Below are 27,442 nucleotides of genomic sequence, written 5' to 3'. Positions count from 1 at the left end.
GTAAACATCTGTGGAATGAATGCATGCACGTACAATTGAAAGACCCTTGGAACAGTTATAGGGGCAGCATTTCAGGGCTTCCCCTTCACCGGGTATTCTTAAGGGCACTGTATTCGTTTCCTATTGCTGCTATAACAAATGACTACAAACGTCGTGACTTAAAACACAGCTTCCTTGTCTCATATCTCGGGAAGTCAGAAGCCCAAAATGGATCTCGCTGGGCTGAAGTCAAGGTATTGGCAGAACTTTGTTACTTTCCTGAAACTCTAGGGGAGGATTCATTTCTCTGCCTTTTCCAGCCTCCAGAGGCTATTTTCACTGCATGACTTATAGTCTCTCACTCCACCTTCAGATCAGCAAGTTGGGCTGAGGGCTCCTCGTGCGGCCACCCTTTCCCATCTGCTTCCCTCCAGCATGTACAGGACCGATTCCACTGCGTCCGCCTGGGTGACCTAGGATATTCTCCTATCTCAAGGGCAGTTAATTAGCAACCTTAACCCCATCTGCTAGTGTCAGATCTTTGTTCTGGAACCTCACACATGAACATGTTCTGGTTTTAGTATGCCGGCCTCCCTGAGGGCCCGTTACTCTGCAGACCGCAGGAACTTAGCCTACAATTTGCACAACGACCAGCAAGGGGCACAAGTGAGTTCCTTTTAGCTCCACAATCCAAATAAGCTCTCCATAGGCAGGGCTGACGGAGACAAACATATAGCCAGACATTTCCACTCTGCTCTGCTTTTATTGTTCTCCAGGAAAAGTAGAACTTGATTAAAACAACCCCATATACACTATTTTGTGTATTTTGCCAAAGCAGGTGGTGAGGCTGGGAAGCGGGAGGCAGGAAGAGGTCTGGGGGCATGGCCTGGGTACGGGAGCCTCAGTTCTCACCCCTGCCCAGGCCCTGAGATCCCGGTGTGGCCTTTTCCATCTGTGGCCTCAATTTCCTCATCTTAAAAGTAGGAAGGAGGTCAGAATGGGCTCATCCGAGGGGAAGCTCTGGAGCCAAGCTGGAGACCGGGCAGAGCCCCCCGCCCCACCCCCTGCTCTGTGAGGTCACAGTGCCCACGGCTCCACTTGACTCGGCTACATGCCGCATGGTACCTTCCAAGGCACGCTAGGAGGTGGCAGCAGTGACTGCCTCTGCCCCCTCGCCGACTAACGGAGAGCCTCAGCACCGCTTCCTCTAGAGTTCCCAGACCAGGAGATTGATGCCGCGGTTCTCCAGGAGCCCCGGGGATCCGTGTAACCCGCCTCAGGATGCCAGACCCAGGAGGTGAGGACGGCAGCCCCCATCTCTGCCCAGTTCTTTGCGGTGTACAAAATGCTGCCCCTTTGCCCTCTCCTTGGAGGTGAGCGGGCATCACCAGCTGCCTGTGACAGAGGCAGCTGCTGAGGTCAGAGAGGTCTGACTGTGGCTTTCCTAAAGTCTCCCAGCCAAGCGAGTGGTGGGGCAGTCACCCTTCAACACATGTTTATTGAGCACCTACTGTGTGTGGGCACTGAGCAGGGGGCTGCGGGCATAGGGCTGCGCCAGGTGGACATGCTTCCTGCCCTCATGGAGGTCACAGTCCAGCAAGGGAGACGGTAAATGGACGCACCTCTGCTGTCCGTCTGCCTACTCTGGGCCCCCAACATGGGGTGTATGTCCCAAGAGAGTATACAAAACAGGGGAGCCAGTCAGTTAAGCCTCTGACTTCGGCTCAGGTCATGATCTTATGGTTTGTGGGTTTGAGCCACGCATCGGGCTCTGTGCTGACAGCCAGCTCAGAGCCTGGAGCCTGTTTCAGATTCTGTGCCTCCCTCTCTCTCTGTCCCTCCCCTGCTCACGCTCTGTCTCTCTTAAAAAATAAAATAAAAACATTAAAACTCTTTTTTAAAAGTGGGTATACAAAACAATCCCTCTAGGGATTTGGGCTGGCATACTAAAAAAAATGAGGGCGCAAAGCATTAGAACCTCAGCGTATATTTTTAGCTCATCCTCTTTTAATTCATAGTTCTTGAGAATGTACAAATACTGGAAAAAGTAAATAACATGTTAGCACAGTTGTACACATACATATGTACATATGATATTACATATATAATGGTCCCATAAATAAACATAAACACAGCGGGGGGGGGTATGATTATCACTGTTGGGGGACCATGGCCTAAAGAAATAAAGACAGTTTGTTATCTCACATACCAAGAAGTCCCAAGATGTGTGTGGCTCCAGAACGCGTTAATTCTGCAGATCTGCAGTGTCTCTTGAGATCCAGGTCCCTGCTGTCATTTGCTCTTCCTGCTGGCCTCCTGGCCGTCACAGGCGGCCACCACGGTTCCGGGGGCACAGGGAAGCATGGCGGCATAGGGTGCGCGGAGGGTGGGCATTGCTTCCTGCGGGTCTCACTTTAGCAATGAGAAAGCCTCTCCCCCAAGTACCAGACCTCCAAACCCAGCGCACCCCCACAGCTCACCCCGCGGAGCTTCCCCTGGCGCCTGCCACAGCAGAGAGACCCGGACAAGGACAGCAGGGCTTAGAGCCATCGGGATTGCCTAAAATCACACGGGGCGGGAGCGGCCACGGGACCTAAGTCAGCCTTCCGCTGGCCGGCGAGGGGAGCAACTGGCTTTGAGGTGATAGCAGCACACTGGGTCCCCTCCTCAAAAGAGACTTGCGTTTGGGGTTGGTCAGACCCGGGTATGTCCCTGATTCGCAGGCTGGTAGTCTTGGGCGAACCTGTCTGCAACTCAGTCTCTCAACGTAGAACGTGAGGACACCATGTTTCTTGCAAAATTATCAGATGCAATTGTGAGTCTTGTTACCCCCAGGGCGGCCCAGCGAGGCCGGAACACCTGCAGGATGGCGGGGGACGCCGTGTCAAACACACGTGAGCAGGGAGGGAAGAGGGGAGCCCTGGGGTCTTCGTGAGCAGTGGGGGGCGGAGGCTCAGAGATGTCAGATGGGCAGCCCAGAGTCTCCTGGCAAAGGGCAGGCTAGGGGGCGGGGATGGCCGCAGCGAGCTCTGGGTGTCTGCAGGCACTGACGTGACAGCCCCGTGCTCTCCGCAGGTGATTCCATTGTGCTGCCCATCCGCATCAGTACCCCGGCCCCGAACCTGGCCCAGTGCGTGCTGGCGTGTATATGTACGTATGTACTGAAGAGGCGCCCTGGCCATCAACGTGGGCCTGGGGAGAGGGCCCAGCCTCAGGCCAGGCAGACCTGGGTGGGTAAGGCCTGCACTGGGCTGCAAGGGAGGGAGGGAACCCTGGAGGTCTTCCCAGCAAAGGTGGTAGGTGTGTCATTCCTTTGGTGGTTGGAGAGAGGGAGCAGGAGGGAGGCGTGCTGCTTGGAGGAGCTAACTGTCAGCCCTCCCTACTCTCCTGCCAGCCTGGCCCCTGGGCCGGGAGGCCACTGGTGAAGCCACGGAATGGTGTGATGTGGTGCACCCTTACTTCGGGCACGTGGTCTGCCCACCCCCTAAAGATCAGCCTTCTATGTTAGTGTTCACCCACTCGCCCCTCCGTTTACTCATCACTCGGTCATTTCTCCAGCCCTCTGTCCTCGTATCCATCTGTTGTAATATCCATGCACCCCATTTGTTCACTAAGGGAGCCATCGGGTCACCCATACCCTTATTTGTTAATACTCACACCCATCCAGTTACCCACCCACCCTTCCGTCTGCCCATCTTCTCATCCGCCTTCCTATTCATCCACCTTCCAAACCATTCTCTCAGCATTCTTCTGTCCGTTCACGTATCTCCCACCTACTCGTCCATCCTGAATCCCCACTTTTTACTTAGCTCCAATGGTGGGCAGCACTGGGCACCGGGGATGAATGGGACACGGACCCTGCCCTTGAGAAGCCCCCAGTGTCTGGGAACGGGCATTGGCACATCCCAGACTTCGTGTGCTCCGGAGTCACTGCTAGGTGGTTGTTAACTGCCGGGCGCAAGCAGTGCCCACCTCTGGGCCCTGCCCTCCCTCTGAGCTGGTGTTTACCCGGGAGCAGAGCAGGGCTACCCTGGGCTCCATTACAAGACTGAGAGGGTGTCCCAGCGTAGGGCACCGCCTCCTGCAAGGCTTGGTAGATGAGAACACGGCTGCAGCGACTCCTGCTCTCCTGCCTCCTCTGCAGCCTGGATCACCTGTCTGGCCTGCTTCCTGAGGACTCAGGCTCACCACATCCTGTTCAACAACTGCAGGTGGGCAGGGGAAGGCGAGGGGAGGGTGGCGGAGGCTGGGAGCATGCAGCCCGCTACCATGGCAGCCTCCTCACTGGTCTGAATGTCCCCGTGATCACCAGACCAGATCAGCCAGCCCAAACCTGGATTTTAGCGTATTCCCTCGCCTCAGAACCCACTATGGCTCCCCAGTGCTCTAGCACCTTGGCCTGCAGCCTTCTGGAATCCTGCCCCGCCTTCCTTTCCATGCTGCCCTCCCTCTGCATCCTGCTGTGGACCCACTGGCCAGCAAGACGAGGCTCTCCCCCCCGGGCCCGCCGTTCCCGCCCCCACCTCAGCACCTTGGCGCATGCTGTTTTTATTTCCTGGAATGCCTGTCCCATCCTTCCCCTTCAGTCGTCTGTCCCACACCAGCCCCTCCCAAGTGCTGCAAAGCTTTCCCCCTCATTCATTCATTTAGAGCGTGCATCCTAAACATCTCACTGCCTACTCTGGGCCCAGCCTTGACCCTCACCACTCCTGGGCTCCCAGAAAGGAAGGCAGGCAGACACCAAACCCAGTGTTAAGGGTGGGGGTGGGCAGCGCTGACTCTGGAGGTCATAGGAGGAGGGGACGTTTGTCCGAGCTGAACTCCGAAGGGTGCGCTCACCAGGACAGACGGGAGGGAACAGCCAGTACGTAGCTGGAGACAGGGTGTGAAGAGGATGGGGTGGACCTCAGTGAGTGGATCTCTGATGGCCCCACATGCTGGGGTAAGAGCTCCCTTTCCTCGGGAAGGCTGTGCGGGCACAGCACGAGGTCAGCATCATGGAGGGGGTATCACTTCCCAGGAGGGTCCTGCCCTTCAGGGATAGAAGAGGGCAAGGGCCAGGCCAGGACTTGTTAGCCTATGCAAAGCCCCACTTCACCTTGACTGCTGCTTCTCTCTCTTCCAGATGCAGGCTGCTCTTCCAGAAGCTCATGGAAAAGACAGGTGTTCTCATCCTCTGTGCTTTTGGTATGTCTCCGGGGCCCTGGCCCATCCCAGGTGGAGGTGTCCCTGTGCTCTCGCCCAACCTGGGGAGGGAAAGAGTGAAGGCTGTGGCACTATGTGACACTGGGCAAGACACGGCCCCTCTATGAGTCTCAGTTTCCCCTCTGTCTAATGAGTGTTGCTGTGAGGATAAAATGAACTGATGACCAAGGACATTTTTTGAAAACTACAAAAAGCATTGAAAATTGTAAAGTTCTCCAACCACGGTATGATCATTATTACACATTTCTGATCTTCCGTGACACCTCCCACGTCACAGCTTTGCTTTCTCAAGCAGAGGAGTCTCCTCCCTCCCCTCAGTCAAATACACTGGCCCAGCAAGCAGGGGAGCGGGGTGGGTGGAGAGAATGTCTTAAGAAATTAGAAATTCCTAGGAAACTTAACCCAACAAATAAGATTTTTTTAAATAACAGCTTTGTTGAGATACAGTTCACCTACCAGAAAGATCACCATTTTAAAGTATACAATTCAGTGGTTTTTGGTATATTCACAAAGTTTTGCAGCCATCACCATTATCAAATTCCATATTTTCACTACTCCCCCCAAAAATCCTCACCCATCCCAGACAGTCGTTCCCCATCCCCCCTCACCGCAGTCTTAGGCGACCAACCACGAATCTATTTTCTCTGTCTCTATGGATTTGCCTGTTCTGGACATTTAATATAAATAGAATCATACAATATGTGGTCTTGTGACTTTTTTCACTTGTCATAATGTTTTCAAAGTTCATCCGTGGTATAGCATACATCTGCATTTCATCCTTTTTTATGGCTGAAAATATTCCATTGTATGGACATGCCACATTTTACCTATGTATCCAACGGTTGATAGACATTAGGATTGTTTCTGCTTTTTGACTACCGTTAATGCTGCTGTGGATGATCCTATAAAACGTTTGTGTGGACATGTGTGTTAAATTCTCTTGGGCATCTATTTAGAAGTGGAATTTCCGGGTCTTGTGGCAATTGTATGCTTAACTATCTAAGGACTTGCCAAACTTTCCCCCAAAGTAGTTGCACCATCTTACATTCCTACCAGGATGTATGAGAGTTCCAGTTTCTCCACCTCCTCATCAATACTGGTTATTATCTGTCTTTTATTTTAGCCATGAAGTGCGGTACCTCATTGTGGTTTTTGTTTCATTTCTCTAATGACTAATGATGTTAAGCATCTTTCCATGTGCTTATGGGTCAACTGTAGATCTTCTTTGGAGAGATGTCTAAATTTCTTGACCCATTTTTAAATTGGGTTGTCTTTTTATTTTTGAGTTATGAGAGTTCTTTGTATGGTCTGGATATAGGTCCCTTATCAGATACACAATTTGCAACTATTTTCTCCCATTCTGTGGCTTGTCTTTTCTCTTTCTATTGATGGTGTCCTTTGAGGCACAACTTTTTAAAATTTTGATTGAAGTCCAATTTATCTGTTTTCTTTTGCCATATGTACTTTGATGTCAGATGCAAGAAACCAGTGCCTAACTCAAAGCTATACAAATTTACTCCCACTTTTTCTTCCAAGATTTGTATAGTTTTAGCCTTTACATTTAGGTCCATGATCCATTTTTTTTTGAGTTAATTTTTGCATCTGGTGTGAGGTAAGAGTCCAATTTCATTATTTTGAATGTAGATATCCAGTTGTTCCATTTATTGAAAAGACTATTCTTTCCCTTATTCAATTGTCTGGCACCCTCACTGAAAATCAATTGGCCATAAATGTGAGAGTTTACTTCTGGACTCTTAATTTTACTCCTTTGATCTATAGGTCTACCACTTTGCCAGTACTGCCCTGGATTAATTGCTGTAACTCTGTAATAAGTTGAAGTCCAGAAGTATGAGCTCTCTAACTTTGTTCTTTTTAATTATAGTCCCTACACTTCCATACGAATTTTAGGATCAATTTTTCCATTTCTTAAAAATAAAGGCCTCAGGTATTTTGAGGGAGCTTGCATTGATTCATAAATGAATTTGGGGAGTCGTCTCACCTAAACAATATTAGGTTTTCCACCATGAACATGGGCTGTCTTTCTATTATTAATAGATATCTCTATGTCATCTTTAATTTCTTCTAATGATGTTTTGTATTTTTCAGAGTGCAAGGTTTACACTTATGTTGAATTTATTTCAAGTATTTTATTCTTTGAGATGCTAATGTAAATGGAATTGTTTTCTTATCATTTTCAGATTATTTATTGCTTGTGTTTAAAAATATAACTGATTTTCATACACTGATCTTGTATCCTGAAACCTTGTCATTTATTACTTTGACACTGGGCAAAACACTCAGTCTTAGATACTCTAAGGTTCTATGTGCAAGATTATGTCATCTGCCTTTTCTTTCTTTTTCTTGGCTAATTGACCTGACTAGAACCTCCAGGACAATGTTAAATAGAAATGGCAAGAGTAGACATAATTGTTCTGTTCCTGATTTTAGGAAGAAAGCATTCAGTCTTTTACCATTAAGTATGTTATTAGCTGGGGGGCGGGGGATGTTCATAAATGAGCTTTATCAGACTGTGGGAGTTCTATTTCTGGTTTGTTGTTTTATCATAAACAATGAATAGGTTTTAAAGAGTTTTAATAATGGCTTGAATGGTAGGATTTCAGGTAACACAGAGATCATAAAATGCAGGGAACACCATCCCATTTTCTTCTCTTCATCGATTATCCCCAGTAGAATTGGAACAGGGGCAAGAGAGGGGACATGGATTATTTGGTTTACATGAGACACTTTACATATATGATATCATTTGATCACGAAGTGGATATTACTGTTATTCCCATTTTAGGAGGAGGAAATTCCCAGAGGAGGAAATTGAGGTCTAGGGAGATTAACTAAATTCTTCCAAAGTTGCACAATGTTAGTAAGTGCCAAAGCTGGGATTTGAATCTAGATGCCTTAACTCCAGAGCCTCAGCTTTTAACCTTCTATCTTAAATGGCCCACTCTCATTCTCTTGGCCCCACAGCATTCTGGATGTTTTCTATGCACGTACCATCTAAAATGGAAGTCTGGCAGGTAAGTGTGTGCTCTCTTCAGGCCTCAGCACTGACTGGCCTCACCCCAACTAGCTGTTGCCTACAACAGCTTCTCACTCTGACCACATCTGGACCTTGATCAGTTCCTGACTCATCCCAGCCCCAAACCTCTGTCTTTGCAATGCCACCCACCTGGAACCTATCTCTCCCACCAAAATGTGACTTTAAAAGACCAGACACAGTAGTCCATCCTACAGAATGGCTCTCCTGTCTCTCCCTCCCAGAGGTGACCTATCTTTCCTTTATCAAGGCTCCTTCCTAAAGCAGAATAGTGAGGATGGAACACAATTCTCTCTGTACTCAAGGAAGTTTGTTCTTCTGCTCAAATGAAATGAGACCATTTGCTTTGTGGATCCTGGGGAGAAAAGAGGAGGAAATCATGGCTAGAGCTCCCTGTCAGAGGACAGCAAAGAGTCTTAGAATGCCTAAAAAGAATGAAGATCTGATGAACTTTTCCCTCCCTCTCCCCTTTTCCCCTTATAAACTCCTTCATATCCTTCAAGATCCAGCTAAAATGTCACTTCCCCCAGAAATATCAGGTGAAGGTGGTGACATTCCCCTTTCCTCCCACAATTTTCTCTAATCGTGAATGCAATCATGACTATTTTCCCAACTATTTTGGGAGCTATTGAAGGTAGAGCCAGGTCTAATTCACTCCAGTGATGTCCACCTTAGGGTCAGGCAGAAAGTTGCCACTATCAGTGTTGGTTAACTGGATGATCAGTGTTGGTTAACTGGAATGGAGGGAGAATGGATGGGAAAATAGAAGTGATGGATGTAGGGATAGATGTATGGATGGATGGAAGACTGAATGGATGAGAAATGGACAGATGGACAGATGGAAGGGCAGAATAGATATATGGATGGGTGGATGGATGGATGGATGAATAGACAGATGGTTAATGGGAGGTTGGATAGATGGGAGGGTGGGTAGATGGGAGGATGAATTGATTCGTGAAAGGGTCAATATATAAGGTAAGTTAGATGAGTAGGAAGGTAGATGGATGAGGAAGGTTGGATAAATGGAGGAATAGATGGGTAGGAAAGGGTGGTTGGATGGGATGTGGATAGTTGGAAGGGTGGATGGATGTGGATTTGGATGGATGGATTTAAAATGGAGGATATACTGGATTTTGGATAGATGGTGGGTGAGTGGATGGATGGAAGAGTAAATGGGAAAGCAGATGAATGGATGGATTTATGGTTGTGGGAGAATGAATGGAGGAGTTTCTATTGGGCCCAGATGAGGCCATCTGAAAAAGATCCCTTGTTTCCTCAACACCCTACCAGGACGACAGCATAAATAGTCCACTGCAGAGCTTGCGGTAAGAAGAATCTACTAAATAGTCTTATTATCACCCAAAAACCAGAACTGCATCAAGGACCTGTAATATATTGGCTAAGAATGTATTGGCTCCACAGTCAGATCAACCTAGGTTTAAATCCCAGCTCCCATACTGCCTACCTGGCTAAACTTTTGCAAGTCACTTCACCTGTCTAGGCCTTTGACTCCTCATTTATGAGATGAAGCATAACATCCATCTTGCTCTGGGTAATTATGAACATTAAATATGTCAGCTGTCCTGAATAATTACTGGTCTATAGTTCACACTCAGCAAGTGGAAGCTGAGAAGAAACTTTAACCAACAAGATACCACCTGGTGGCATCATCCTTAATTGCAAGCAAAATACTCAGGAATATTTCGAAGGAATAAGTTGAATTAAAGATATTCCAAGTAGGAGGAAGACCATGAGTAATGCTTTAGAGATAAGAACCTACTGGGTAGGGCCAGGATGGGCCCAGAAGAGTAAGGAAATGTGTAGCTAGTTCTCTGTAGGCTGATTGGTGAAGGTAGAAGCTGAGGGTGACAATAGCAGCATCACAAATCAGTCAGTCCATGTTCTACTCCCTCCTTGTAAGAATGTACCAGGAGAAGGTGCGGCATCACACTGGGGAAATCCAGGACCTCCGAGGTAACATGACCCAACTCATTGCCAAGCTCCAGTTGATGGAAGCCATGTCAGATGAGGTGAGATACTGGCCATTCCACTCCAAAACACCTGACTTCTTTGATGACCTTTTCCCTATTTCCCAAGTTTTGGTGGAGCACATCCTCCAATAATTTCCTAGGAAAGAGTGAAATAAGAGGCATATTAATTTGTTTAGAACTTGCACATTTGAAAGTATTTTTATTCTACCCTTTCATTTGATTGATAGTTTGGTTGGGTATAGAATTCTAGATAGAAAAGATTCCCCTGAAAATTTTGAGAGAATTCCACTATTGTGTTCTAGTTGTATTGTTGCTGTTAAGAAGTCTAATAGTTCTCTTATTATTGATGCTATGAGTGTGATCTGTTTGTTTGTTTGTTTGTTTTTTAACCTCTGGGTGTTTGTATGATGTTCTTTTTATCCACAATGTCACATATTTAACCTGCTTGGGATGGGGTTGCTGAGCTTATTGGATTTATAGTATTTTTTCAATAGTTGTTAAAAATTCTTAGCTATTATTTCTTAAAATATTGTTTCTTGCCCATTATCTATGTCCCCTCCTGGAACTCCAGTTATATCTATGCTAGATTGTTAGAATGTGTTCCACACAATTCTTATGCTATTACCTGGTGTGCTTGATTTTCATCCTTTTTCTCTATGTGTTCAAGTTTTGATATTTTCTATTCACATTTCTTCAAGTTCACCTATAATCCTGTATTCTGTCCTGTCCAATCTACTGTTAAAATTTTCCATTAAGTTCTTAATTTCACATACGGCATTGTTCTAGAATATATAGTTGATTCTTTTTCATAAATTTTAATTCTATGATGAAATTCTCCAACACCTTACCTATGTCGTCCATTTTTTCTTTTCTGTTATTGAACTTATTGTCCTAGCTATTTTTAAATCCTTATCTGCTAAATCCAATACCTAGATCATCTATGATCTTTTTCTATTGTTGTTTTTCTTTGGAGTATCGATCATATGGTCTTGTCTTTTCATGTCCAGTAATTTTTCAGCGTTTTTCTGGACTTTGTATACAAAAGAGCTCTGTGCTCCAGATAGGTATAACTTCAACTAGAGTTCCCCCTGAGGAAGACGAATACCCTGATCACTTCTATCTAGATGTTCATTGAGCTGTTTCAGACCTGGATTGCAATTTGTGTAAGATTTGGTCAGAAGGTTTCAGCTTAATCCTTTAGTGCCCTTACCATGAAGCTTCAAATTTTTGGTAGATGTCTTGATGGGAAAGACTGACCATATGTCTGAGGCTTCTCAAGTCTCCAATTAATTTTTTTTAAGTTTTTGTTTGTTCTAAGTTTATTTATTTAATTTGAGAGAGAAAGGGAGTGAGCACGAGTGGAGGAGGGGCAGAGAGAGTGGGAGCCAAGCAGGTGCCACACTGTCAGCACAGAGTCTGATGCTGGGCTTGAACTCACACACTGTGAGATCACAACCTGAGCCGAAATCAAGAGTTGGATGCTTAACAGACTGAGCCACTCAGGCGCCCCTCTCAAGTCTCCAATGTCGTCTCCTAGCCCTGCATGAGTGCAAAATCTCCCGCCCTAGTGGTAACCTTCTCTGCCAGGGGCAAGCGTGGATTCTCAGGCTCTGATTGTGTCCATAATTGGTGTAGTGCCCCCAGGTCCAGCTACAGCCTCTCTCTCAATATTCACCACTCCTTCTAGAGCAGCAGTTCTCAAAGTGTGGCTCCCATACCAGCAGCATCAGCATTACCTGGGAAAATGTTAGAAATTCAAATTAATGGGCCCCCTCAGACCTACTGAGGGTGGGAGCCAACCATCTGCATTTCAACAAGCCCTGCACATGATTCTGATATATACCAAGATGTTTGTAAGGTTTTAATCTCTCGCTTATTTTGTTTTGGGGTCTCCTCATGGAAAGGGGCTTGGTTTCCAAGCCTTGTGAGACTGGAAGTTTTAATACGTCTTTCAGAAGCTCTCAAGTTAGCTCTTCAGCCTCTTCCATAGTTCTGGGTTTCAGTTAACATCTTATGGGGAAAACTGTTCAGGGTTGAGGCTCATCAAGTCTCCAATTTTGTCCTTTTAGTCCCATGTGGCTATTAAAATCTTTGCTGCTATCTCTGACTCCAGACCCCCTGTCCTTAACTTCACTGAGACTCTGGTCCCATCTGTGACCCTGTCGTGTGCACTGGAGGCACTGAGTAAACCCAGTGGGTGGGGCAGGGATGACACTGTGTCACCTGGGTGGTCTTGTGCCAGGACCAGCCATGGCCTCCACAGGCAGGGGTAAGCAGTCAGGGACAAGGGGCTACCTGCAGCCACCTGTCACCTGGTGCCAACGCACATGTGGGCGGGTCTGTAAGAACACACAGCACACGGCTTGTGTGTGTTTTCTGCCTTCTCAGCAAAAAATGGCCCAGAAAATCATGAAGATGATACAAGGAGATTATATTGAAAAGCCAGACTTTGCCCTAAAGTCTATAGGTAAGCAACTCCCCCTCACCGCCCCCACCCTACAATCCACCTGCCTCAGGTTCCTCAAAAACTCCTCAGTGAGTGGATTTCAGTTCTGGTCTGGTGTCCTCTCTGCTCCAGGGAAGTTCATGCTCAGAGCTAACCGTCCCCCGCCCCAGATAACTTTTTTTGCTGCAATTTTCTGTTTCCTCTGTCAGTCTAAAGACTGGCCATATAAAACACCCACACAGGCCCAGCTGTGGTTGGGAATCAGCGTTGCAGAAAACCGAAGCAGGGGGCTGGGATGGGAAGGACTGGGCAGAGGCCTGTGCGGGAGAGTGTTTGAGTTGAGGCCTGGCGAGGAGGGAAAAGTGCTCCAGACCCAGGGAAACCCACGGGAACGGGCCCCCTGTGAGGGGCACAGCAGGAGTGGGGGGGGCGGCACATGGAAGGAGGAGCGGTGGGGGCGGTCAGGCAGCACCCGCTGCTCCGGCCGAGGGGCACGTGGGGTCGGAGGCCAGAGGCTTAAGCTCTTGGGGCCTCAGTCTCCCCCTCAGAGCCAGGCTGTCCTCCTCTGTGAAACAGGCATAACACCAGCCATGGCAATGAGAACGAGGCTGGCTGGAAGACCTTGATGTATTAACTCATTTCAATCTCACAGCAACCCTGTGAGGTAGGTGGGTGTTATCATTATTATGGCTTCTATTATTCTTCCCCATCACCCAGGGAATGTCTGAAGTTTGGAGAGGGCCAGTGACTCTGGAGTGTTCGCCCGGCGCAGAGTCACTGCCCAGTTTGACACCCTCACTCCCACACAGGGGCCTCTATCGACTTTGAGCAAACGTCCAGCACATACAACTACGACAAGGCTCGCTCCTGCTGGAACTGGATCCGGCTCTGGAACTACGCGCAGCCCCCCGACGTGATCCTTGAGGCAGGAGGGGTGGGGGGTGGGGGGGTCAGGGTCCTGGGGCCAGCACCCGGAAGCAGACACTGGGGGTGCACACAAAGCGGGTGGGGGCCCAGGGGGGGTCTAGTGATAGGAACAGGAGAGGGAGACGCGAGGAGGGCAGGAAGCAAGAATAGACAGCAGGAAACACTGGCGGGGGGGGGGGGGGCGGGGCAGGAGCAGGGGCAACTGTAAGAGGGCCCTGCAAGACTTGAGAGCCAAGGAACCCTCACAGCCCCAAGCAGACCCCTGCCTTCCCGGCACTGGGCCGACGGGAAGATTCATTCTTACTGCCAGCAATCAGGGGAGCTTCCTGGAGTTGGTGGCGCTAAAGGAAGCTTTGTAGATGGAAGGATCTGGCTCACCCAGGAGGCAAAGGAGGTCTAGGGAAGCCAGGGTGGGATGAGGAATTCACCTTCACCCACCTGCCCAGCATATCCTCTCGCATCTGCCCCGTCCAGCCCAATGTGACACCTGGCAATTGCTGGGCCTTCTCCGGTGACCGAGGCCAGGTGACCATCCGAATGGCCCAGAAGGTCTACCTGTCCAACCTGACGCTGCAGCATATCCCCAAGACCATCTCGCTGTCGGGCAACCTGGACACCGCCCCCAAGGACTTCGTCATTTATGTGAGCGCCCCCGCGGGGAGCAGCGCTTAACTAAGGGGACAGCCTCATCTGGTGGGGCTCCAGGCACCCTGTCTGCACAAGCAGGCTAGAGGGGCTGGAGGAGGCTTGGTTAAGGCTGAGAATGACCAGCTTCCGGGGCTGATCATAGCCTTTAAGGATAGGAGATAAACAGCCGCTTTATTTCAACCTAAGCCTTTCAGAGCCAATTCAGTCTTCAGAGATATTGATAAGGACACTGAGGTCCAGAAAAGGGTCAGGGAAACACCCAATCCTACAACTCAGTGTCATAGTTAGAAGAGAGCCCTCAGCCTTTTGATCCCCAGTCCAGTGCTCTTGCCTATCCATTCCTCTGTGCTGCACTGGAATGGTGCCCAAAGAGATAGGGAGTTCCCCATCCTAGGAGGTATGCAAGTCTCAGCTGGAGAGGGGCAGTACCCTCTGAAGGCCCTGCCCATACCTGACACTTTCTCCTTGGTTCTGATTCCACAGGGCATGGAAGGCTCTCCCAAGGAGGAGGTGTTCCTGGGGGCATTTCAGTTTCAGCCGGAAAACATCATTCAGATGTTCCCACTCCAGGTGCCAGAGAAAGGCTGCCCGTGATGAGCAATAGCGAATGTGCCCCACGTGCAGGGCCTTCCCCAGGGAACCCCGGTTCTTCCCCCATCAGCCTTGCAGTGCACACTTGCCACTAACTCCCTTGACAAATGAGGAAACGGAGGCTCAGAGCATGGAGCCACTGCCAGGGCCAAAAGGGAGGCCCCCGAGGAGACCCGTCCAGCTGCTAGCCGTGCGTCATCTCCCTGACCTGCTCAGGAGTGCCTCCGCTGCAAGTCCTCCCACGGACAGGAGATCTTGAATGGGGGACCCACTGGGCCAGGGTTGCTGGCTTTCAACTTAGCATCTCCATACTGGGAGGCCCTGTTGTCAGCACCTGATCTAACCACAGCAGGGGAAACTGAGGCCTGAAGGGAAGGGAGTCGGGGACAGAAGCAGGACACGGGGGTGGCTGCCAGAATGGCCCTGAGACTCAGTGGAATGTCTACACTTTGGAATCAGGCTGACATGGACACAAATCCTGACGCCACAAATCTGCATGATCTTAGACCATTCCCTTCATCTCTGGGCCTCTGTTTACCTTTGTATAATTCCCTGGAACATTAAGAGCATCCAGTGAGATCTCAGAGGCCAAGGCCTCAGCTTTTGCACCAGGCTCTATCCTCTCTCAGGGAGGAGGCATGCTCACCAAATAGCTACTACAGGCCACCTAGCTCCAGGACCTTGCTTCATGCTCACAGCAAAACTGGAAAGCAGATATTACCCTTCCCCCAACCCATCTTAAGGGGGTGGGGGGTGGGGGGTGGGCGGGAACTGAAGCCCCAGGAGGGACAGAGACTTGCTCTGGGGTCCCACAGCCAACTGTTCAGGGCCCCAAGGCCAGAATACTTTCCCCATCACAGTATATCCTTCTTTCTGACCTCAGCACCTTCCATCCCAGTCCCTGAGTATCAACTTCCTGTGTGGCTTCAGGACAGTTCATTCCCTTCTCTGAGCCTCAGTTTCTCCACCCATGAAACAGGAGGGTTCCCTTCTACCCCCAAACACCCGTCTGGACAGGCAGAGTGGAGGCCACCGGCCTCATGTCTGTGACTCTTCCAGAATCAGCCTGTCCGAGCATTTGGTGCCGTCAAGGTGAAGATATCGAGCAACTGGGGGAACCCACGGTTCACCTGCCTGTACCGAGTGCGCGTGCACGGTTCTGTGACCCCACCCGCCAGAGAGCAGGCGGATCAGAGCCCCTACCCGGAGAGAGATTAAAGTTTATTCTTCACAGTCCAGCCCAAGTCTGAATGTCTTTCAGCTCCAAAGAGTGAGGATAGGCCAGCATGTGATGTCTGAGGCCACATTTAGCAATTCTCAGTCGTGTCCTAAGTGTCCAGGCATCCTCACAACAGCCCCATGGGGCCCCATTTCACAGATGGGGACAGTGAAGGCTCTGAGAAAAAATTTGCCAGAGCTCACAACTCACAAAGGGCAGCACCAGGATTCAAACCCAGGCAGTCTCATACCTGTACATATGTCATCTCCCCAGCTTCAAGTCACACTCTGCCCTGGACCCAGGGGTGACTTTGGGCAAGACCCAGCCCTCCAGGGCCTCACTCTCCCCATCTGTACAATGGGAACAAGATGATGGCTGTTGTATTAGATGAGATGGGAGATGAGAAGTCCCACCCTGCCAAGCACAGAGTATTTCAACATCACACAGACCATTTACTCCATTTACCTGGAGCCTGTTTCAGATTCTGTGTCTCCCTGTCTCTCTGACCCTCCCCTGCTCACGCTCTGTCTCTGTCTCTGTCTCTCTCTGTCTCAGAAATAAAAACATTTTTAAAAAATGGGCAAAGGACTTGAATAGACATTTCTCCAAAGAAATATGCAAATGGCCTATAGCACATGCAACATCACTAATTATTAGTGAAATGCAAATCAAAACTCCAGTGAGATCCCACCTCACACCCATTAGGACGGCCACTATAAAATAAAACAAAATCAGCACTTATTGTTGATGAGGATGTGGAGAAATCAGAACCCTTATGCACTGCTGATGAGAATGTAGAATGATATAGTCAGTGGAAAATAGTGTGGTCATTCCTCAAAATATTAAAAATAGAATTATCAGGGGGCACTTGGGTGGCTCAGCCCATTAAGCATCCAACTCTTGATTTTGGCTCAGGTCTCCATCTCTCGGTTTGTTGAGTTTGAGCCCCGCCCCGCGTTGGGCTCTGCACTGACAGCAAGAAACCTGCCTGAGATTCTCTCTTTCCCGATCTCTCTCTGCTCCTCCCTCGCGTGCTCTCTCTCTCTCTCAAAATAGATAAAATAAACTTAAAAAACATAGAATTACTGTATGACCCAGCAATCCTGCTTCCAGGTTTATACCCCAAAGGAAAGCAGGGTCTCAAGGAAGTATTTGAACACCCATGTTCATCACGCATTGTTTGCAACAGTTAAAATATGGAAGCAACCCTAGCGTCCAACAGCAGGTGGACAGATAAAATATGACGTATACGTACAATGGGATATTCTTCAGCTTTAAAGAGGAAGGACACTGACACATGCTGCAACATGGATGAACCTTGAGGACATGCCAAATGAAATACGGCTGTCACAAAAAGACAAACGCGGTATGTATGATTCCACTTATATGAGATACTTAGCCAAATTCACAGAGACAGGAAGTAGAATGGCTGCCGGGGGCTGGGGGAAGGGGAGAACGGAGAATTAATGGTCTCATGATAGTTTCGATTGTACAAAATGGACAGAGCTGTGGAGACGGCTGGCGGAGACGGTTGCACATTATTACGAATATAGTTAATACCACTGAACTGTACATTTTAAAAGTCAAGATGGTAAAGTTTATATTACACATATTTTACCACAATAAAAATTTGGAAAAAAAAAAAAAGAAATACCTTAAGTCCTTTAACGGAGAAAATCTGAGAAACTTCAGAAACAAGAAAATCCTATAAATTCTGATAGCACATTCCGTCTTCACTGTATACTATTAAAATGCAGGTGTAAATTTTTTAAAGCCTCTGTTCCCTGAAGCAGTCACTCATATTTTGCATGCATTGCCTGTGCCTCAGCTGAGTCTCACCTGTTCAGCATTTACTCACGAGCTTACAGAAATGCTGAAAACAGTGCCTACCATGACTCCGTCCACAGAGCTCTCAGCACAGAGCGTGGCACACAGTCGGTGCTGGGTAAATGATCACCAAGGCAACTGTCAGCCTCTATCGCCATGCAGGTGATAGGAGGCCCGGTCCTAAGCAGGGCCCCAGAAGGGGACAGGCTGGCCAAACCGGAAAGCGCACAGGGACTGGAGTCTGCCAGGGAGGGAATTCATACAAGGGGCAGGCAGGTGTAAAGGCTGGCGGAGGTCCAGCTGGGCATTAGAAGGACGGATAGATCGGAAATGTGCTTGTCTCCTGGGAGGTGCCGTTGGACCGGCACCTGCCCCGTGCCAGAGTCTGTCCCTCTGGCCATCTGCCAGACTCCTCACCAGCACCTGGCCCCGGGACCTGCCATCCGAAGGTCTCCATGGGGGGATGGGCTTCCAGGGGTCACCTCAGACTCTTGCCACTCTCTGGCTGCTAGTGGTCGGCAGTCAGTGGACCAGGGCAAGTACCCAGCCTGGAATTATTTCTGTAGATTTCATGAGACCCATTCTTGGGGTACCTGGGTGGCTCAGTCAGTTAAGCATCCAACTTCGGCTCGGGTCATGATCTTGCGGTTTGTGGGTTCGAGCCCCACATCGGGCTCTGTGCTGACAGCTCAGAGCCTGGAGCCTGCTTCACATTCTGTGTCTCCATCTCTCTCTCCCCCTCCCCTGCCCATGCTCTGTCTCTCTCTATCTCTCAAAAATAAATATTTTTTTTAAAAAAAGAGAGAGAACCATTCTTGTTGTTAAAAAGCCGTTCCATATGGAGGTTTGATGAAAAGCAGAGTCACAGACTCCTCACTTCCTCCTCCAAACGCCCCTCCCAGCCTCACTCTGCTGCTCTACATGTTTTCTTCCAGTAATTGGTCTTTTAACTTTGTATAAAGTGTATTTTGTTCAGCAGAGACTTTTGAAAATTTTCTGTAGTTAAATCATCTTTTCCTTTATAGATTCTAAGTTGTATGCTTCTCAGGAAGGACCTGCCCCATTCCAAAATTAGAGCAATATATCCTACTCCCTCTTCTACCAATATTATATGTATTACATTTGTAAGAATAGATACGTGATAGACAGATGATGGATATGCTCTTTGGTGCACACACGCAAGGTTCCAATGTATAAAAGCTCTTTAACGCATCTGGAATTTATTTTCGTGTATGGCGTGAGGTAGGGGTCTAGTTTAATTTTTGCTAAATTGCTACCCAACGACCACAGTATGGTACCATTATTGGACAGACCATCTTCCCTCTGCTTGCAGCCAGACTCTGTGCACAGCCTCTGGTCTCTTCTTCACTTCACCGAGCCCCCCGCCTCATGCTGCACCAACACCACACCTTCCGAATTACTCCAGCTTTGGAGCACGTGTTGGTGTGTGCTGTCGCGAGCACCTCGCTCTTTATTTCTGTCTCTCAGATTCTTCCTCTGTCAGGCAAGCTTTCCAATCAGCTTGTCCGTCCAGTTGCATTATTTTTTCTAGCCGCTGGGCTTGCAGGGGTCCTGTGGACCCATGAACGGAGAAGACGCCCCTTGCCCATTCCTGCAACGTGGAATCTTCTCTCCATGTCTTCCGATTTTCCTTCAGCAGCTTTAGTAATGTGTCATTGCTTTCTTGTCAGATTTAATCCTGGATATTTTACCAGCAGTAGGGTGACTGTGGATGGGACCTTTACCCTCGGTGACGATTTCCACAGTTAGAGCAGCTATGGAGGAAGCCCCTGCTGTTTGACACTCATGTGGCGCTCCTCCCCTCCACGGTCCCCACCATCTGGAGGATTCCAGTAGATTCTCCTCAGTGTCCTGGAGGGACACTCACATCACCCCCACAAACATTCCATAAAGCACAAGTGTGCTCACTCCCACCCCTCCTCTCGTCCCCCCAGCACCCCTGCAGACGAGAAACTGGGCCCAGGAGAGGCAGAACCACTTCCTCAGGCCACACAGTCAGTTATGGGGGAGCTGTGACACCAGCCCGGCCCCCGGGCCCCAAAGCGCCCGCTCTCCCTTCAACCCTTCCCACAGCAATTTCAAATTCCAGCGCATTTGGGTGAACGGACTATGGAACTATGAGTAGAGGACAGGATTCCTGCATTTTGTCCCCTCTGGGCCCTGAGAGCTGTCCGGCCCCCTCATCCCACCCAGGTCCCTGTGCAGTCACAGCAATGGCCTGAAAGGGTGACGCCTGAGACATGTGACCCACGGGGAGTCCTGTTCTTCAGGAGGGGCACCCGCTGCTTCAGCCCAGCCCCCCGCCTATAAGATCAGGCTTCCTTTATTCACCATGGTCTCCCCTTCACCTGCTGCACAGCCCATTCTCCAAGGTCGATGGGCTCTGGGTTGGGTGGCACAGTCCACAGGGTGCTTAGAGGCACTGATAAGGAGAGAGGCCCTGAGAGAGACCCAGCCTCATCCAAGACCCACTGCACAAACCTATTCAGCCCAGCAGGGGGCCAGGGGCTGTCTCTTCCCTGGAGGGGCTCCTTGCTTGGTGGCATCCTGCAGAAGAACAAAGGCCACCTCTAGGCCTCGCTCCCCCTCACCCCCCGCCAGGTCCACAGTGCATGGGGCTGCCCACCCGCCACCCGGCCCACCCATGGGACTGGAGCAGAGGAGTGGGCAGCCGGCCAGGGTGGGAGTCCACTCTGTCGCAACCAAGGCAGAACCGGAGGTACAGAGTGCCAAACCTCTCCGCTAAGGCCCCCAGAATGGCGCCTCCGCCTCCGATAAGCCTAGCTCCAGCCTCAGGATTTGAGTTAATTCCACTAATCCCCGGACACCAGGCCAAGTAGGGCAGATGGGATGGGCCTTGGCTTCTCCAAGGCTCAGAAACCCCAGGGCCAGTGATAATACAAAGCCCTGGTCCCCACCCCTGCCTTGTGCTCCCTCACTGTGTAACTGGAAGAAATCACCTTGTTAGCCTCAGTTTCCCCATATGCACCCAGGAGAGGCTAGTCCCAGCCAGAGGTGGCCTGAGGCCCCCCAAATGCTGGTCCTCATTGACTGTGGTGGTGGGTATGAGCCCCTCGCATACAGAGTGAAGGAAGTACCACATTATTTCCTCAAGTCAAATCTGGCTCCAAGCTCCCGTGCATTTTTCAGGTCACTGTCACCCTATCAGGACTCTGGGGATGACTTCGCCCAAAAAGGAGGAGCCAATGCTGCTAGTATGCCACCAGCCAGCCATGTGCCCGAGTGAGGGCCTGGACCTCCAGAAGGCCCCTCTGGGTCAGGACAGAAGTTCCCAGATGGTTCTTCCCACTCGGCACAGATGTGCCAGGTGCCATTCCAGGAGGCTTGGAGACCCTGGGCTTTGCGAGGCTGGGTGAGCATACAAAGGACAAATGACAAGCACCCTTCATGGAGGGCAGGCCCTCCTGGGCCTGGAGCTGGGCACCTACTGTGTGCCTTCATGTCCACACGAGGGAGGTGCCATCAGAGGAATGGACGGGAACGTGGCCTGCGTGTGGTCACACGGCTTGTGAGCCACAGAGCCGGAATTCAAGGCTGGCTCTCTAGCTCTGGAGTCCCTGCTGGAGGCACATCTAGGAGGGGAGGGCTGGTAGTGACAGGGGTCCGTGGCCGTGGGTCCACAGGGAGGGTGAGGCAGGGGGTGCTGGGCCCCCGCAAGCTGGCGTGGCTGGTTCTCTCCCACCGCCCCTGTGAGAAACTGAGGGAAACCCCCCCACACCCCACATGGGCAGAGTTGGGCCAGAGCAGGAGGCAGAAGTGGATGCTACCCAAGGAAGGACTTTCTAATAGGCCAACTCTGTAGGGACAGAGCCCCCGTCCCAGGAGGTTTGCGAGCCCAGGTGGGTGTGGGGTTACTCCCCAGCCCAGAACCCTGTGGATTCTCAGACCTGGTGTTAGAAGTGGCTCCCTCTTCCTCCTCCCTGAGGGGCCCTCAGCCCCGGACTGTCTATCGAGTGCCACCCATTGGATGTTGGCATTTCTTATTTGAATCACCAGGAGGGGCTGCTTCACCTTTCAGATGAGGCTGGAAGAGATTTAGCTACTGGCCCACGGTCACCTAGGCAGCTCGGGGCAGAACCAGGAAGGCATGCCAGAGGCCCTGGGGGCGGGGAGGCAGGGGTAGGGGTCGGCCTGGCCTGGATGCAAATCCCATTCTGGTTTCTGTGCTGGGTGACCTTGGCAAGTCCCTTCCCCACCCTGAGCCACTATTCTTCTATAAAATGGGAGGAAGACCACCCACCTCTCTGGGAGCTCAGGGGCCCTTGCAGTGCACAGGGCGTCAGGACAAACACCAGGGATGTCAGTGAGATGCCTCCCTTCTCCACACTTCACTCCTGCAAATGGGTCCAGCCTGCCTCCACCTCCTGAATACCTCCCCCTGCCTCACCCCTCTGCACAGGGCTCTACCTTCGCTGCTCACAGCAGCCTCCTTCCTGACTCCCCTCCATTCTGACCAAACGCCTCTTACCTGGAGTAACCTCCAAACTCGTGATCCGCAAGGCCCTGCCTGCCTGGCTGACCTCCTCTCCTCACCTGCTCTCCCCTTCCACCACCACCCCTGCTCGCTCTGCGTCAGACACCTTGCTGCTGCTTGAAACCGGCCTCACTCCTGTAGCAGTGATGTCTCGGCGATGCCGCTCCTGAACTTCTCTGCCCTTGAACTTCACCCAGCTGGCTGCTCAGTCCTGCAGGTCGCCACTCACCTGCTCAGAGATACCTTCCCTGGTCGTGTGTCCAAGCTAACTCTCTGTCGCCTCCCACCTCGTCATTGCCTTGAACCCCCTACCCCCAGCTATTTATGGGCATCTACATTATTTGATCATTTTTACTCTGCTCCCTCGTTTGCTGCATGTGAGGCCCGTGTTCGTCTTACCCTGCTGTGTCCCCAGAGCCAGCACAAAGCCTCTACATGTGGGCGCTCCAGAAACAAAGTCGGTTGAGTGAACCTCACACAGGAGGGGTGCTGACACCCTGAACTGCCCAGCGGTGGGGACAGCACAGGCTCAGACTCTGGGAATCTGGTACCAAACAAGGGCATTTACTTGCAACAGGGCACTGGGGTAGCATGAGGCCCATTAAGGATGGGCAGGGTTGGCACGGCCTGGCTTCTGCCAGGTCTCAAGGGGACACTCCCTGAGGGTCCTCACCAAGCCTAGGGCCAGTAGCATTCCCTGGAGAGCATGGGGCTCACCACAAACGGGCAGGACCCTCAGGAGGGAGGCCTGGGGTCCAGCCACTTCCCCTCTGGGCCTCAGTCACTGCACCACTAGAGGGCATGCTGCTTTCTGCCCTCTGGCCTCCTCTGGGTGATGCGAGGTAGGAAAGGCCTTTAGAGACGCAGCGAGCTGTCACTTGTCACCCAGGAGGACTGAGGTGTGGCAGGCCAGGGCCCTAAGACAGTCCCGAGCTCTTGCACGCAAGCAGGCCAGGAGTCAGGGGGTGCCCATGCCTGGGGGCTCACTTGGGTAATCTTCATGGTGACGCCACCAGCTCAATACCTGGGACATGAGCCTGGGTCCTTGGCACCAGGCAGCTGGCGGGACTCGGCTGCCCTGCCCAGCTCTCGGCAGTGGTAAGAGATAGTGCCCCTGTGACAAGCCAAGCCTGTCACCTGCCCATCTCCCCGCCCCAGGATGTCCATGCTTCTGCTTTCCTCCATGTGACAGATGAGGCCACTGAGGCCCACAGAAGCACAGTAACCTGCCCATGTCACACAGCAACTCAGGATTTAGACCCAGATCAGTCAGGCGTCAAAGCCTGTGTTCTTAAGCCACAGGACACAAAGCCCACCTCCCCCCAAACCCTACAAGTGGCATCGGGACAAGTGTCTATACCCTGCAGTGGGTAGGGAGGGGTCCCCTGTCTCAGCAGGTTTGGAAGAACATGTGGCTTCACCCAAGTTCCTGGGAGTCTGGCAACAAAAGGGCAGGCAGGAGGTAGGTCTGGAGACTGATGTGTCCATGGTGACCATGAGTTTGCACTCAGACGTCATACACTTGACTTTGAGGACGGGGTCCTGCAAAGGAGGGCGGGTCAAGGCAAAGAGGCTCCAGAGTGATGCCCCATCCCTCAGGGCCCTCCCCGGCCTCAGTTTCCTGTGGGATTTCCCATGATCTGCCTAGAGGTACAGCTCCCTGCGCCTGCACTGTGTGGCTCTCAGCCACTCGCACCTCGGTGGGGAAGGGTCGAGCAGAGCCTTTCCTAAGGGCTGCTGAGGCAGGGATGGTGAGGGAAGGAGCAGGAAGATGGGGTGCCCCTGTGCACCTGGAGACTGAGCAGCAGGACCAGAGAGCCACTGGCCACTCGCTGGCTTCCCCAGGGTCATATCTTCATAGCCACCCAGCTCTCCTCCAACACTCCCTGCTCTAGCGCCAGAGTCCCCAGGGGCGGGCCCAAAGGGCACGGAGGGCCATCCACCGCCGACCTCAAACTCTATGAGGACCCAGAGGCTCTGCTGCCAGGTCAGGTCCCCTTCCCCTTCCCTCCTGGGAATTCGACCACCAAATGTTCATCCTCATTTTGTAAAGATGGAAACTTAGGTTCTGGGAGGTTTTGTCACTGGCCTCGAGTCATTGCAGGAATGAATAGAGAAGCTAAGATTTGAGCCCAACTTGGTCCTGCTCTGTGGCTCACATTCCGCAGAGCCTCAGGTCAATCCTGAGACACCACTGATTCCCGGGTCCTTACGGTGCATCCCACCCCTCACTTCCAGCACCTCTAATGCCTTAGGGAGCTGGACAAAACCCACATAACTCCTCAGAGCCTCAGTTTCCTCATCTAATAATTAGAGAGCAGAAAAATGCCCATGAGGGCGGAGTCCATGTAATATGCCCAGTCAGGGATAACAGGTGGGTTTTCCTCACCTAATGATGTCCCTTCCTGGACCCTCTCCCCACAAACACCCACGCACTTGAGACTACCTCTTCTACCACCGCCTTACCCTCTAGACTCCCACAAACCTTTCACCACTTCCCAGCCCCCCAGCAGAGCCCCAGGACCCACTTACCAAGGCAGGGACATCCCGAAGATAACATTCTTAAGTGAGTCATGGTCAGGGCGCTGTTGGGGACAAGCCAGTGTTGCTGTCTTCAGGGCCCAGGACCTCATGGTGCAAACCCATGTCCTGCCCTTTCCCAGGCAGGAAGACAGGGTGCCCAGGGCCAGGGACTCCAGCCCTGGCTAGTGAGATCAGCTGACTCGGTGGCCCTCACTGCAGCCATTCCTTTGGGCAAGTCTGTGAGCTACCTCTCTTCTTGCTAACTCAATAGTTGTGTGTTTTTTTTTTTTTTTACACAGACTATTGCCCTTTTTATTTAAATAAATTTGTTTTTAAAGGGAACTGCAGCTGCCTAGTGTGAATGGAAAATCTCTACAGAGAATCATTCTCTAGAGATACAAAGCAAACTGAAGAGTGAATAAACTTTTCCCAAAATGTGATTAAACTGTAGCTGGATGCTAAAGGCTCTGACCTGATTGCTCACCCTCTCCCCCTCTCTCCCTCTTCCTCCCTCCCCCTCCCTCCACCTCCCTCTTTAAAAAGGCAAGCAGTGAACATTAGAGCTATTTTTGAAGTACTGCCAGCACCATAGACTTTCTTTTCAGCTTCATGAGAAGGATTAAAGTAAAATTGAAAACGAATGCCTCTACCTCTTCTGATCAAGGGGAAAGAGAAGATACAGATTACCAATATAAAAATTTACACAGGACATCACTACATATCCTACAGACATCAAAAGGAAAATAAGGGAATATCATGAACAATTTTATGCCAATAAATTCAACAACTTAGATGAAATGGATATATTTCTTTAACATAAGTAATGAAAACTAACTCAAGAAGAAATAGAAAATATGAATGTTCATTATCAAAGAAAGTAAGTTTCTAGTCCAAATGTTTTCACTGGTAAAATCTATGAAACATTTAAGGAAGATATATCAGTTCTGACAACATACAGTCATGATTAAAAAGCCTCAATAAAGTAGGTTTAGAGGGAATATACCTCAACATAATAAAGCCCTTATATGAAAAACCCACAGCTAACACCTTTTATTCAACATAGTACTGGAAGTTCTAGCCACAGCAATCAGACAAGAAAAAGAAATAAAAGGCATCCAAATTGTTAAGGAAAAGAAGTAAAATTCACTGTACTTGCAGAAGACATGATACTATATATAGAAAACCCTAAGGGCTCCATCAAAAGAATTCTAGAACTGATAAATGAATTCAGTAAGTCGCAGGATACAAAATCATATACAGAAATCTGTTGTATTCCTATACACATAATGAAGCAGCAGAAAGTGCAATTAAGAAAGCAATCCCCTTTATGATTGCACCAAAAACAATACAATATCTAGGAATAAAATTAACCAAACAGGTGAAAACTATAAAACACCGATGGAAGAAATTCAAGATGACGCAAAGAAATGGAAAGATACTTCATGCTCATGGGTTGGAAAAACAAATACTGTTAAAATGTCTACACTACTCAAAGCAAACTACAGATTTAATGCAATCCCTATCAAAATACCAATAGCATCCTTGACAGAACTAGAACAAATAATCCTAAAATTTGTGGGGAACCACAAAAGATCCTGAAGAACCAACAACATTGCAACTTGAAAACAACAACAACAACAAAACTAGAGGTGTGACAATTCCAGACTTCAAGTCATATTACAAAGCTGTAGCAATCAAAACAATATAGTACTGGCATAAAAATGGACATATAGATCAATGGAACAGAACAGAAAATCCAGAAATAAAGCCACAATTATATGGTCAGTTAATCTTTGAGGCAACAATATGCAAGGGGAAAAAGAGTCTCTTCAACAAATGGTGTTGGGAAAACTGGACAGCTACATGCAAAAAAGAAAAAAGAAAAGAAAAGAAACTGGACCACTTTCTTTCACCATACACAAAAATAAACTCAAAATGGTTTGAAGACCTAAACGTGAGACCTCTTCTCCTAGAAGAGAGCACAGGCAGTAATTTCTCTGACATTGGCCATGGCAACATCTTTCTAGATATGTCTCCTGAGGCAAGGGAAACAAAAGCAAAAATAAACTACCGGGACTACATCAAAACAAAAAAGCTTCTGCATGGCAAAGGAAGCAATCAACAAAACCAAAAGACAAATAGGAGAAGATGTTTGCAAACGACATATCCAATAAAGGGTTAGTACCCAAAATATATAAAGAACGTATACAACTCAACACACAAAAAACAAATAATGTAATTTAAAAATGGGCAGAACTGTAAACCAACCTGACAATAAACTATTTAAGAAAAAATAATAATAAAAATAAAAATGGGCATAGAGGAGGGCACTTGTTGGGAAGAGCACTGGGTGTTATATGTAAACCAACTTGACTATAAACTATAAAAAAATAAAAAATTAAAGTGGGCAGAACACTTGAACATACATTTCTCCAAAGAAGACATATAGATGGCCAACAGATACATGAAAAAATGCTCAACATCACTTATCATCAGGAGGAGCGAATCAAAACTACAA

The 27,442-nt window shown here is 49.6% G+C and overlaps 1 protein-coding gene across 1 annotated transcript; it reads left to right on the top strand.

The window, feature by feature from the left end:
- The first annotated feature begins 1,104 nt into the window (after window positions 1-1,104).
- SUN5 (Sad1 and UNC84 domain containing 5) lies at window positions 1,105-16,077 on the top strand. The gene is made up of 13 exons (XM_039237785.1): window positions 1,105-1,276; window positions 2,815-2,873; window positions 3,055-3,129; window positions 4,124-4,190; window positions 5,105-5,166; window positions 8,167-8,216; window positions 9,527-9,561; window positions 10,158-10,266; window positions 12,616-12,694; window positions 13,483-13,598; window positions 14,075-14,242; window positions 14,732-14,818; window positions 15,899-16,077. Exons 1-13 carry the CDS (start codon window positions 1,212-1,214, stop codon window positions 16,055-16,057), a joined length of 1,131 nt encoding a protein of 376 aa, XP_039093716.1. The 5' UTR covers window positions 1,105-1,211; the 3' UTR covers window positions 16,058-16,077.
- Window positions 16,078-27,442: the final 11,365 nt, after the last annotated feature.

The sequence above is a fragment of the Hyaena hyaena genome, unplaced genomic scaffold (assembly GCF_003009895.1).
Source record: "Hyaena hyaena isolate Hyena2069 unplaced genomic scaffold, ASM300989v1 scaffold_131, whole genome shotgun sequence".
Classification (NCBI taxonomy): Eukaryota; Metazoa; Chordata; class Mammalia; order Carnivora; family Hyaenidae; genus Hyaena; species Hyaena hyaena.
Note: the sequence above shows the minus strand (reverse complement) of the source record. Positions and strands in the feature narration are given on the sequence as shown.

Bases quoted from the DNA above. Each gene is read 5' to 3' on its own strand.
- SUN5 (XM_039237785.1), top strand. From the start codon at position 1,212: ATGCCGCGGTTCTCCAGGAGCCCCGGGGATCCGTGTAACCCGCCTCAG. The intron at 13,599-14,074 runs GCAGGAGGGGTG...TGCCCCGTCCAG, and splicing joins CCCCCGACGTGATCCTTGAG to CCCAATGTGACACCTGGCAA. The intron at 14,243-14,731 runs GTGAGCGCCCCC...CTGATTCCACAG, and splicing joins CCAAGGACTTCGTCATTTAT to GGCATGGAAGGCTCTCCCAA.